We start from the raw sequence: 14374 nt of genomic DNA on the forward strand, positions 1-14374 counted from the left end.
CTCAGACATTTAGCAGCTCAGACTTGTTTACTAAGACTCAGACAGGTGTGTACATACACTTCAACATTCATCACTTACTTGCATCATTCTTTTTAATGAATCTGGCTGAACTGATTGTTTCTAAAACTACTACAGTGATATACATTGTGTTGTAGATGCTATCTAATAACCCAGTATTCTGTAATGGGGATTGTTTTTCCCAAAAGATCAGCTGAGAAGAGTCCCTCGTGGCTATGAGGTCACTGTCTAGAACAAAGGGAAGTCTCACATATCCTAACGATGTTTGCTTAGTCAGTACTATGCTGTTAGAAGTCAATCTAAACTGGCAAGTTTTGTAAGATTCTGTAGGAGGATGAAACCGCAGACACTTCAATATTCAGTATAAATGGCAGCTTTTGGCGAGACTCTAAGGCTATGATAGCTGTTTGCTAATGCAAGGCTCCTTTTTTAAACACAGCTGCAATCTCTGCATTGCTTAAGCACCCTGTACCTTTGTATGAAATGTGTTTGTAAATAAAACGACCATGCCTTGCCCAACTTCTTCATTATCCAATGTCTTAACTGCCATTATGGTGTGGCAAATTGCAGTAGCGGGTGTTGCCCTTTGCCTAATTAAGCAATACCTGCCATTTCAGAAATACATGTTAATTATGATCTTTAACAAGGACAAATAGCAACGGAAGACAGATACTGATGAATGCAATATATGTTTTAGCACATACCATGAATTATGTTATATTTGAAGCCTTGTGAACATCACATTTCAGTCTGAAGTGGCACTAAGTCAGCCGTCCCCCTTTTGTGCTTTTAATAAAGTGCATATCCGCTGATAGTCAGGTTCATTTACAGTCTAACGGTAATGGGCTACAATTTGGCTGCGAACTTGAATAATGATGCTTGGCTCTTAAGTATTTCCTCCTCCTCTGATCCGAGCTGTTGGATTTGCCATCTCGACAGGAACCGCTCCATTAAAAAGTGCTGTAGCCTGCCATGTTAACAGCCAGCTTTTGTTGTGGAGTGAAAAATGATTGATTCCCCCACCCTCCACCCTCCACCCCCCACCCTCCACCCTCCACCCTCAGAATGTGTGAAAATGGATCGGTGGGACGATTAGGGCCCAGGGTTTTCCCACCATTGTTTGCGCCCTCTCTGACAGGAAGAGCGGTCTCGGTACTCACTTTGCGGCAAACTTGACCATCTGCTTGCTGGCACGATCTCCCACTGCGACCAGCGCCTGCACGTTGAACTGCTGCTGACGCAGGACCAAGAAGCATTGCTTGCCTGAAAACAAAACAACAACAAATGCGGGGATGTTAAGATCTCTATTATGCATGCTTGACATGCTTGTCATAATGAAAGCTTGGGAGATCTCTCTGAAGCAATGTGCTTTTGTTCAGTCAGAAGTCTACGTGTGACTCCAGCTGGAAGGATATTCCTTGTCTACAGGTAAAGTGTGTGAGCGCAGGATTCTCTTTGAAGAGCACTGTGTTGAGAAAGGGTGATTGCTACCTTCCTAGCAAACACACACCTAGGAAGAGTGTAAACAAGTTAGCCAACAAAAACTCTGGGCAGTAGACAGTCAGACCACCCAGGTACTTTGATGTTTGTTGCCTGTGAGAAGGAGGTGGGTGGTGGGGATAATAGCAAAGCCCAGATCCCACCAACAGATGCACCTCATCCCAGACCAAATCAGGATGTTATTCTGCTCACGCGGACATCCTTACAGCGAGCCAGGAGAATAAAGACATGAAGGAGGGGAAGTGACTCTTGACTCTGGAAGTTATCTTGAGAGGAAATGGGCCCAAAGATAATCATTCAGACTTGGGTTTATTTGGAATCACAAGTTCACAGCAGAAAAAAAAGAAAAAGCTTGGCTTTGATACAGAGATCCAATAACCTGGCAAGGCTCAACAGGTTCATTGTATTCAAATAGAGACACTTCATAGCTGCCAGTAGCTGGGACCTGACAAATGGAGGTTATGCCAGATTCCAGTTGGCGGTGACATGCAAAGTCTGACTATGATTGGTTCAGCTTGTCAAACTCTGCTTAACATGGAAGGAATGCTCTGCGAGTGTCTGCACAATCCCACAGAGGAATATATAGGAGAAGATGGGGGGGAGGTTTGGTATCAAGCTTTGTAATAAACGCTGACTGGTTATTTTGTGGTTTTTGAACCTCACTGTTATTCAACCTGAGGAGATCGATATCAGTATGGCTGCTGTGAATAGTCAGTGTAATTAATAGTGATTGTTCTTCTCCTCTCTTTCTCATGTAGCACATTTTTATATATTGTTAGGGAACCATTAAAAACTGGGGTTTCTTTTGCAGTTGCACTGACTAAAATAACAACCCCTTCCTTTTTATTTAAATGTTTCATATGTTTCATGTCATCATATTGTAATTGCCATCTGTAACTGACATTTTTCAACTTTAATCTTTGTTTACATTTTATTCAATGCTGTTTATTTTAAAAATTAGATGTTCTTTTTTGATCGAATTTACAATGTTGAGATAAATCGACAAATCTGCAAAATAGTCAACAGAGTAATCAATTTAGTTTTGGTTTATTTGATAGGGACAGAGCATTTTAACGAACATCAGTGTACAATTCAAGATGTAAAAGTGCCGACGTAAGCAAATGTACACCCACACTCCCTAAGCCGTTTACCAACAGTACAAGTCACAATGCAAAAGTAATAATACAAAATAATAAAGTAGAAAGGAAAATAAAAGATGACCCACAGTCCTAGTTTGCCTCGCTATTAGTTCTAAAAGCAGAATGTTGGGCTCTCCCTTACCATGTAATCGTTAGAGAATGGGAAATCTAAAAGCAAGTCAAAGTCAACGGGTTTTGTGGTTTGTTCTTGAAGAGAAGGCAGTAAAGAGTATAGCTTGCCCAAGGGCAGACGCTTTAGCTATTTTGCCTTTGTACACCGAGGATTATCACAGGGGTCATCTAATCTTGGCTGTTTGTGTCTTCTGCACAAAGAAAGTATCTATAAGCTGAAAAAAAGATGAACAAAGATGTGGTGGAGGAAGGGGGGTCTCACCTTTAGCTCTGCTGGTGTGGACTCGGGCACGCAGCCAAATCAGCTGGTCAGCTTTCTCAGGAGAAAGGTCTTCGACCCGCACCAACACCCTGTCTGTCTCACACACACATACACACAAATAATGTATTACTTCAAAGCACGTTTTCTGGCTCCATTTCCCCACATCTGAGTAGAAAAACTAACATTCCCCTGCACACTCCCAAAGGCAGAAAGAAATGTGAATAAGCATGCTTGTGCGTGTGCAAACGAACACACAATAAAATGCTCAAATTACCGCGGTGCCTAATAAATAAGACACACTAGTAGGGCTGTTGAAAAGCTGTCCAACTCAGCCTTTCTCTGTGGGCTTTATGACAAATTGACTCTGGTTTCACCTGTGTCACTCAGAGGCATGCTTTCTCCTTATTATCAGCGAGGAGAAGCAGCAGACACTGAGGCAGCACTGGAGAAAACAGAGCCGCCCTTTTGGCTGAGAACTCCACGTCAACCCACATGAAAGCCCTCACCCCCTGTCCTCTAACCCCCCTCCCCTCCCAATGGTTTGGATCGGCATGCAGGTGAGGGAGGCCCCAGTTTGTTTGCTGCCACTGGAGCTGAAAGAGCATCCAGACAGATGGACGGCCTCTTTGATCCCAGAGCTATCTCACACTATTAGTTACTGCAATTATCGCCGCTGCAATCGCGTTGAGAGGAGACACCAGAAGCATTTTCCACAGTGTTTATCAGTTGTAATGGTGTTATCTGTAACTTTCTGACAGCCAGACCAAGGTATCTGAGAGGTTGTGGATCAGAAAGCCATCCTGTATCAAAACATTTAATTTGAGAGTTGCCGCACATTATCCATTTCAGGATGCCTTATTTTTGTTATCATGTCGTTTACAACACAGGGCTGATTCATGTGTGCATTGTCCGTGTGCATTTAACCCAAGAAGGAAGGAGAATCTTGAATCGTTACCCTTCTTTAGGATTTATTTATTTTAAAACATTAATGAGACCCGATTTATTTATTATTCCTTTGTTTACTTCCGCGTCATAGTGACATCACCATGTAGTACTTGCGCTTCTATTGGATAGCACTCCAACAAATTGTACGTGATAGGCTAAGGGGCGGGACATCTTTAAGCGGTTGACCAATCACAACAGAGCCGGCCAGCTAACCAATCAGGGCAGACTGGGCTCTGGTTTTAGACAGAGGGTGAAAAGAGGTGTGAGAAAAATAAAGACCTCTTTGAACATTAACGCATGGAAACATGTCAGAGGCACAAAATAAAAATAGGAACCTGAAAATGAGAATAACAGGGACCCTTTAACCCAAACTAAAAAATGGAGTACATTGTCAAATGAATCTCTACAGTGGTAAGGCATAGCCAAATGCATTAAAATAACAAGACGGCACCTTGCAAAACTCTGAATGTTTAAGAGACTTCGGGTAAGTTTCAGATGATTGACAAGAAACTAAGAACGATGCAGCACACAGATAAGAGGAAAAACACTCAACACTGATACCTGGAAATGAGAGAAAGAATACATTTCTGTTCAAACCAAGCGAAGTCTTGTTGAAACAGATTCTGTGAATTTGTGACAATGGAGAAATCACTATGCTGACTTTGACGCATGTTTGGAGAAGAAAGCGACATGTACAGCTGGCACATAATACTAAAAATATCTAAAAGATAGTTAGTAGTTTAAGTTGAAATTAAACTTGCAGTCACATCCAGCCCAAGCAAAAGCTCATCCCATTATTACTGACGAACAGAAAGATATATAATCAATCTTCATGATCTAGCTACTATTTGCATGTGTTTTTAACAATGAGAGGTATTTCCGTTGGTTGTTATGTTTGCTCAAGGAAATAACGTTCCTACTAACCCAGTTTTTGTTGGGACTGGACCATCGGCGGCACACCATATCTGTCCTTGGCGAAGTCCTGAAAGAAGAAGAGCATGCCATCAGAGATCAGCCACTTGATCAAACGTCTAAACAAAACATCACACCACTTTATGCGTATGCACCTCTAACTCTATTGTTCTCAAAAGCAACTCCACCACTTTGATTTCATACGCGTAAGTGTGTCTACTACATCGGAGATAACACCCTTCCAGAGCAGATAATCAGGCTTATCACGGTGCTAGAGAGAAAATGGTCTAACAGAAAATGGAGACCCTGACTTCAGTGTGTGAGCATTTGCATACAAACTGTTGCAAAGGTGTGAAAGCAAAAGGCAGAATCACATTCAGAGAGGAAGGCAGGGAATAGGTCTTAGAGGATGAGTACTGTGTTCCGTAGGGGGATACTTACATCTTCCTCTGAGCCCTGCTGGTCGGCAGCCTGAAACACAAAAGAGGACACAGGGATTTTAAGGGCATTGCAAATAGCCAGGCAACAGGACCCTCCATTGAACATTTTCAAAAACAATGGAACAACTTAAAACGTTTTGCTACAGCAGTCATGGAAATCGTGTTTTATATCTTGTGCTATCAGGGATTCGAATACAATTACTAAATCACAGCTCGAGTCTCAGACCCCTGGAATACACGGCTCTTTTTCACATTGCTCTAACAAATCAACAACAATGAGTAATGGCAGGAGGAGATATGACTTTGTAATAGAAACAGTGTAAGTGGACAGATTCTTTATCTCCGCACCGACTTCAGGCAAATGAGTCCCAGAGCGCGATGAGCTCGAGTCTTGGCAAAGTTACAATTCCATTTCCTATGCAAATTGATATTGGTGTATGGAAATGGCTGATGGCAGTAGAGTGAATTGGAATCGCCCATCCTTGATATGATAATCCAGTCGCATGATGGATGATATTGCCGCTTATGATCAGCTGGATATAGACCTGCTACGGCCACGTGCGACAGATCCTCACCAGAGACACTAAAATATCAAGTGTCAGCGCAAAAACAACACAACGGTACATTTAAAAAAAGCTAACACTCCCTCCGCGAACATTCAACTCAGCTCTCAGGCGCCCCCCGCCCAGGAAATGCTTACTGTGCCACACTGATGTGGGCAGCAATAGCCAGAATATTGGTGACACCTGCTACTTCAATGAAACTTGCTGACTGCTGAATTCAGATGGAACACAGGATACGTTAAGTCATGACACATGAAAGTGCAGGATGTGTAATTATTTTTGAATCAGCCCGTCTCAAGCTAGACTACATTTTTTGTAAATAGGGATACAGGTTTTGTTTTTTAATAGATAGATTTTGCTTTGAAAAATAATTTAGGGATGGACTGACACTGATCAGGATATTCACATTATTGGGCAATTGGACCACCGTTACCAATCCACACTAAATAATGACCTAAAATTCAGATGGCTGCGTGCATCTCCAAAGTTTAAAAAAGCTCATAAATATCCAAAACCGGTGTCATCTGAAGCAATGGAAGGAATGCAGACACATGCACGGCGGCCTCTGATGAGTGTGAAATACAAACTAAATTGACACTCCACGTATTTTGGCAAAGGAAAGTAATTCACAAGCTTTGTTGGATTCCAAAGAAACAAAGAACTCAGTTTGAAACCCTGTTGGCAGTATTCCTGTTGAGTCCACTCGAGACGGGTTCATGAAGTGCTCTATAAAGTCTTTACTGTATGAAAACCAAAAGGTCCAGTGCAAAGATGATCTCTTTCACTCACTTTGACATTTCTAAATGGGTCAACATTTCCCACCAGGAGACACTGTAAGCCAAGTGAGTGTTGTGGGCGTTTTGGTTTGCTAATCCAACATGCTTCCAGAATACTTTCTTAGGGTCAAGAACGTTGCAGTAAGTGTGATCCTCACAGTTTAAAATGTGTAATATCTTTCTCCACTTGTAGTTATAGAGCTGCTTATATGTTGTGTCCTCAGTGTAGAAAAAACAGCGCTTTGTTTATGTGGACATAAACACGGCCAACATGACAGGAATACTCAAACAATGGATGCTGTGCGGCTAACTGACCCTCCTGGACCCACAATGCCCTGCAGAGCCGCACGTCACAGCCTTACCAGCTGTAATGGAGGAGGCGGATGTTAAAAAACAACACTGACCAGCTTGGCCTGCTTCTCAGCCTTCTTCACAGCTTTCTCCGCTTCCTTCTGCTGTTTCTTCAGGCCTTTCTTTGACTGAGCCTGGTCCTCCTCCATCGCCCTGCAACAGGAAGAGGTACACAACGTAAACATTTAAGTCAACTTCCACCATCTATTGCTCTCGCATCCCTTGAGGAAGTTATTGACTGCCTGGGAAAAAAAAATGCATTCTTAGCCATCGCCGCCTCCAGCTTCTAAGTCTGGGCTACCTTTAATCCCATTGTTATTTCAGACAAAACAGCTGTAGAGTGGGTGAGCGCAGAGACGAGAGGCTCGGAGAGCGGAGATGTCAGAAAGTACGATTAGCTAGATAAACACCGCCGCTTTAAGAAGACATTAGTCTCAGCAGCACTTTCTAATCCATTATAGAATTTGTGAATAATACAGATGATCTGATTATGATAACATTAAGTCTTCTCTAAACGTAGAGGTGTCTTTATTTGCTAAATGCCAATGCCACACTCAAAGCTCAACACAATGTCAGTGCTGATAAGCATGTGACATTTGCCTATAAAGTCAAGTTTGCTTGGTAGCAGCCACAAGAAAGTAAATACACAGCACTCTTTCAATGTAACAATTGGGTCACAATATAGGATGAGTGTAATGTATGAATGAAGATCATTTAAAATGGAGAAAGACTTTAGACATCTAACAGGCAAGAGGGAACCACACTAGAGCACAATATAAAGGGAACCGTGATTTAATAGGCTCACATTTCAACGTCAAATGTACGTTAAAGGGTATTGAGCACGTTTCCCTTGACGTCGCGTTAAATGTCTGTCTCTGTGTATCTTGTCCTTGTTGATGTTGCAAATGGAGCTGCTGTGATGCAAGATCACTCAATAAAGTATAATTGTATCATACAAGTTCACATTTTGTATTTGTTTCTTATAATAATGTTTACTTTTATGTTTGAAAATGCAAACGAAATGAAAAGTGATTTCTGATGGCCTTTATCGATGCGACATCAGGGCACTCTCTGTAGTTTACTGAGGAAGTGATACACCACTGTTTTAGGTCAAACAACAGAAGGTTGTAAAAGAAAAAGCTGCAATAAACCAGGTAGTCCTGTGACAGACTTTGTTTCCACTACTTCAAAACTTCCCTGTGATAAGAGTGTGTGCTAAGCTTGCAGGTGGATGAGTTAGTCCCGTTTGGTTCTCCCCACTGACCAGGTGTCTAGACCTGAAGGAAGCCACGAGCAAAATGGGAACTGCTTGCATTTCATCACAGGAAATAACAAGGACCAAAGGCCAACTATACATAGCAATAAAACCTAAACAAGAAACACCAATCCCAACAGATGATGAGCTGGTGCTACGAGGGAGGACGTCAGACTTCCTGTACACAACGTTTAGGACTAGACAATACCTGACAGGGTTTCCCGGTTAGACTTTGCACATTTGAAATTGCTTGTGGCTTTTAAAACGATGTGAAGAGATTTTGTCTGATTCAAATATTTTATGATTTCTCATGAAATTGAATCCGATAAGTTCAAATATGAGAAGTCGCTGCACTGCAAACAGGCCCCATCTTTCTCAGTAAAGCGTAAAACAAATAACTGTAATGTATGATATGTTGTGTGTTTTATAACTCTTCATAACCGTGTTTAAAGAGCATTTGTTCTGTATGTATTGAATGCAACAAACAACCACAAACCATAAATAAGAGTAGCCTAATAAGAGAACCTCAGGCCGGTATTTATATCTTCTACCAACCAGTTGAATTTGTTAAACTGGATTCCCAATGATCTTTCCCTCAGGCAATGAGGTGAGACTGGCTGCCTGGGACAGTCCACACACTACTACAATCTGCTCTCAAATCAATACAAAAACAAACCAGTCTGCACGGCTCATTTAGTTCAGACTCACACCCTGACCCACAATTATTGTTTGTTGCATGGTTACACATAAACAGCCAATCCAAATGTGGCGAATTATGACATTCAACCGTCAGATGTCATCATCAGGTGTATTCATAAAAGACAATGAATTAATGAAGCAGTTGCACATACAAAGACAACCCTGTTGTGAGTCATTGTGTAAGACTTAGTCATCTGAAGTACACAACATTATGATTGATAGTTTACAAATAAAAATGCAACACAATCCAAACGTTTGTGACGCAGACGTTTTAAAATGTTGACAGGGTGTGAATCAATTAATCGAAGAAACGGATTGTGATGTTGGTTTGAATGATTGTTTAAAAGTGTTTCCCATATTTAAACCCCTCCCCATAATAACTGTGGTGCACACAATACTAAAAACCTCTTATTTTAATGCAATGAGATTAAGATTGAGGTAACACACAGGTTACTAATGTACTGCAGGGTTCTTATATTGCTTTGCATTGCATCATACACGTTTTTATTTGTTTCCTGTCACACATTCCTTCATTTCTAATACACAGACTTTACAACTGAGGGGGTCGTGGCCCATGACCAGAGCCACAACTGACAGCAGGGGAGTGTGCATGAACAGGACCAAACAGGTGGGGATTTAAAACTGCTTTTAAAAAACAAAAACAATAAAATATTGTTTTGCATGTTGTAAACGAGGTTGCAAACACAAAGTCTGACATTTCCTTGATTGCAACCAAGTTATTATTCACCACAGACACTAGCCACGTACGTACATACATATATGCACATAGCTTATTTAGCAAGGCTATCATAAACTGAGCGATTATTTAATATAATTAGAGTTTAAATGAGACTGCACATACGTTAGCTATCATATGAGCTATATTTGTGTTTAGCTATATATTTCTGCTAAACGTCATGACTCATGATGTATTTACTTGAACTGTCAGATGATGCAATCGGCAGTCTGTTTTAGTAATGCTAGCTAGCTGCTAGCCGTTCTACTGTTAGCTAGTATAAGAGTTTCTGTGAGACGTTATTTACCACACGAACACATTTCACAGCGTTCTTACCCCTGGACTTCGTCTTTAGTCATGTTGAGCTATATTCGTGGAGAATGAGGACGAAATGTTTAACGGCTGTCAGTCCGAAAGAAGCACCACATCAGCTGTTCAAAGCATGGACGTGCACAGGAAGGAAGGACTTGTTTTGATGTAGCACCAAATACCGGATACTCCGTATAGAAACGACTCACTGAATCATAGTTCCGGCCACCTATTTTTTCAGTCCTGCACATCGGTTAGACAAAATAAGGGAACGGAAAAGTGTTTGTTTGGTTTGTAAATTGTTTCAAACTACTTCCATGATCACTGATGAAAGAATTACTGTAGTAAAAATAGCAAGAAATAATTGTGTTTTTTTGTTTTGATGTATGCCAATTATAGGCTATCTGAAGTACTTGCTTCTCTTTGTTTTTTTCTCAGATTGGCCTCGTGATTAAAACATTTTTATTTATTTATAAATGTCTCTTTATTATTTCATATAAATCCCCTTTATTTTCTTTGATGATGCCGTTAGTGTATTATAGCATGTGTGTATTCTCTGCTAGATGTTGCATCCTTTTAATGTGTGTTAGAAAATGGCTGCAGTAAAAAACTCAAAACGAGATTTTCTAACTTAAACATAAAGACAGATAACAGGCTCATCACAGACAAACTGGATGTGGCCAAGTACTTGAACATTTTTTTCACAAACATAGCCACAACTCTTGTAAATAAATTACCCTCCCACTCAGGGCTTTTTGGAGTAGATCACATCATGACCTACTACAAAAACCTAGGGGTACGCAAAGATGATTTCAGTCTAGCAAGGGTAACAACAGCAGAGGTACTCATTAAACTGAGCGCCCTCCAACCTAACAAGGCCACTGGCCACGACAATATCCCCTCCAAATTCCTCAGAGACACAGCAACCGCCATCTCACCAGTCATAGCTCACATAATTAACCTCTCCATAAAACAGGGAAAAGTACCCAAGGACTTCAAAATTGCAAGAGTAACCCCCCTGCACAAAAAGGGCAGCAAATTGGACCCAGGCAACTACCACCCTGTTTCTATACTTACCTCCATCTCGAAAGTCATGGACAAAATAGTATATGAACAGGTCGAAAAGTACCTCACGGAAAATAAACTAATCTATGAATTTCAATCTGGCTTTAGAACATCCCACTCCACTGACACATGCCTTCTTTATTTGAGCGACCACATCAAACAAGAGGTGGACGAGAGCAAGTACTGCGGCATGGTGATGCTGGACCTACAAAAGGCTTTCGACACTGTCAATCACCCCATTCTGATTGACAAGCTAAAAGCAATTGGTTTTGATAAACTATCGGTGAGCTGGATGCAATCCTACCTGGAGGGGAGAGAACAGATGGTGGAGGTAAACGGTACTCTGTCCCCCCCCCCTCCCAGTGAGCTGTGGTGTTCCACAAGGAAGCATATTAGGTCCGTTACTGTTCCTAATTTATGTAAATGACATGTCATCAGCATGTGACTGCAACTTGTTCCTGTTCGCGGACGACTCAGCCCTGCTGGTCTCTGACAGGAACAGGTTGCAGGTTGAAAAAACCCTCAGCTCCGAGCTCGGCAGAATCTGCACCTGGCTCGCCGATAATAAATTATCATTACACCTGGGTAAAACAGAGTCCATTCTCTTCGGTTCGAAACATAATCTCAGCAAATCCGACGACTTCTCAGTTGCAGTGGGCGACATTATTGTCACAAGTAAGAAGGAAATTACATACCTATTCTAAAAAGGGACGAGACAATCCTTGGTTTTCTGCTGAATTATCTAGTCTCCTACATGAGAGAAACAAGGCCTGGGCAAAGGCTAGGAATTCAGGCTCAGAGGTAGAATGGCTGCGTTTTAGGCAGCTAAGAAATAGCTTCACTTCACATGTCAAAAGTGCTAAATCTAAGTATTATCTGTCAGTTACCACAAAGAACCTGAACAACCCTAGAAAATTCTGGAAAGCCATAAAATCGATATCCACCGGTAATATCCGTAATGAGCTACCTCCGTGCCTTACCACAGTATCTGGCACTATATCGGATAGGACCACCATACCAAATTGTTTTAATGAGCATTTTGTGTCCTGTGGCTCTCTGTTTCATTCTGTTTCTAATTCTGCTTCTGTGAACACCACAGTCGGTGACTCAGAACAATGTGGTCTGGAAAATCCCTTCAGTTTTACTCCTTTTACTGTTGATGTTGTTCGTGAAGTCTTAACCAAGCTAGATCCTAAAAAGCCGGCTGGTCCGGACAACGTAGAACCTTTATTTTTAAAGATAGCTGCAGATTTGATTGCTCCACCTCTTACTACTCTTTTTAACCTCTCCCTCAGCACGAACAAAATCCCAAAAGTATGGAAGTCAGCTTATGTCCTGCCACTACTAAAAGGAGGGGAGGCCACCTTATTAAACAATTATAGACCCATCTCTAAATTGTCAGTTCTGGCCAAGGTTCTTGAACGCCTAGTGAGTGAGCAGGTAAAGGTGTTTTTATGTAACAATGACATCCTGTCTAAACATCAGTCAGGCTTCAGAAAGCAACATAGCACCATCACTGCCACAATGAAAGTGGTAAATGATATTACGAGTATTTTAGATAATAAGCAGAGTTGTGCAGCTCTATTTGTTGACCTATCCAAAGCTTTTGATACCGTCGATCATCGCATTTTGAAGCAAAGGCTGGTCAGTATAGGCATGTCCAGCCATGCAGTAGGGTGGTTTGTAAACTACCTCTCTGAAAGATCCCAATGTGTTCAGTTTGATGGGCTGTCTTCTGAGTGGTTAAACATCACTAATGGTGTACCACAAGGTTCAGTTTTAGGTCCGCTATTATTCTCTATCTATATTAATAGTTTAGGTGAAAATGTCGAAGGAGCAACCTTACATTTTTATGCGGACGATACCGTTATGTACTGTGCAGGTCCCTCGATTAACGAGGCTGTTGTTAAATTACAGGCTGTTTTTAACATTATTCAGGCTCAGCTCTCTGAGCTTAAGCTTCTTTTAAATGTGGATAAAACCAAGGTAATGCTCTTTTCTAAAGCTAAAGCTAAAAATACACCAGAGACTGCTTTGGATATTGTAACTACGCAAGAAATACAACTTGAAGTGGTTACCTGTTACAAATACTTGGGTATCTGGCTTGATGACTGTCTCACTTTTAAACTTCATGTCAATAACCTGCTTAAAAAGCTGAGGGTTAGGCTAGGTTTCTTTTACAGAAATAAGTCCTGTTTCTCGCTTGAGGCCAGGAAAAGGCTAGTCACTGTGACCTTTTTACCTGTGCTGGACTATGGTGATTTGTTATATATGAATGCACCTGCCAATTACCTGAGCAAGTTAGATGCTGTGTATCACAGTGCACTGAGATTTATGACAAATTGTAAAGCACTCACGCATCACTGTACCCTGTATACCAAGGCGGTTATGCCATCACTTACTGTACGGAAGCTCAGTCACTGGTACTTTTTCATTTACCGTCCTTAGGGCAGCAGAGCGGAAATGGTGGAAATCCAAACACCGTGACGACCTCCTAACCTATCAAGCTCTCCTCTCCTCTTTCTCTGCTTCGATCTCTCAGGCAAAAAGCACTTTCTTTCAAGATAAGATCCAATCTTCCTATTCCAATCCTAAAAAACTATTTTCCATCTTCTCCACCCTCTTGGACCCTCCAAAAGCTCCTCCCCCCTCCTCACTTCTGTCAAGCGACTTTGTTACCCACTTTGAAAAAAAGGTTAATGATATTCGCTCTTCTTTTTCTGACTCACCTTTACTCACCGCTGGGTCACCAGACCTTCCTTCCACCAACACACTAACCTCCTTTTCCCCTCTCTCTCCAAGTGAGGTTCTTACCCTCATTACCTCTGCCCGCCCTACCACCTGTCCTCTGGACCCTATCCCTTCAAACCTCCTTCAGACTATCGCTCCTGATATTCTACCGTTTCTCACCCATTTCATCAACACTTCTCTAACTTCTGGTCACTTTCCAAACAGTCTCAAGGAGGCAAGAGTAAACCCTCTCCTAAAGAAACCCACTCTCAACCCGTCTGATGTTATAAACTACAGGCCTGTCTCTCTCCTCCCGTTCCTGTCTAAATCACTTGAACGCGCTGTCTTTAAACAACTCTCCTGTTATCTCAATCAGAACAACCTTCTGGATCCGCACCAGTCTGGTTTCAAGGCAGGTCACTCCACAGAAACTGCTCTCATTGCTGTCACGGAGGAACTGCACACTGCCAAAACTGCATCCCTCTCCTCTGTCATCATCCTGTTGGACCTGTCTGCTGCATTCGACACGGTGAATCATCAGA

At 41.7% G+C, this 14374-nt stretch overlaps 1 protein-coding gene across 1 annotated transcript in view; it reads right to left on the reverse strand.

Annotated features, from left to right (window-relative positions):
* The window catches only part of dars1 (aspartyl-tRNA synthetase 1), a 32607-nt gene extending 22342 nt beyond the window's left edge, over positions 1-10265 (reverse strand). The window contains exons 1-6 of the mRNA XM_034236835.1: positions 10065-10265; positions 7092-7191; positions 5350-5379; positions 4921-4978; positions 3052-3144; positions 1179-1281 (exon numbers count right to left, since the gene is read on the reverse strand). Of these exons, the coding sequence (XP_034092726.1) occupies positions 1179-1281; positions 3052-3144; positions 4921-4978; positions 5350-5379; positions 7092-7191; positions 10065-10087 (407 nt within the window). The 5' untranslated portion in view covers positions 10088-10265. The remainder of the gene's footprint in view (positions 1-1178; positions 1282-3051; positions 3145-4920; positions 4979-5349; positions 5380-7091; positions 7192-10064) is intronic.
* Between the last annotated feature and the right edge of the window lie 4109 nt (positions 10266-14374).

The sequence above is a fragment of the Gymnodraco acuticeps genome, unplaced genomic scaffold (genome assembly GCF_902827175.1).
Source record: "Gymnodraco acuticeps unplaced genomic scaffold, fGymAcu1.1, whole genome shotgun sequence".
Taxonomy (NCBI): Eukaryota; Metazoa; Chordata; class Actinopteri; order Perciformes; family Bathydraconidae; genus Gymnodraco; species Gymnodraco acuticeps.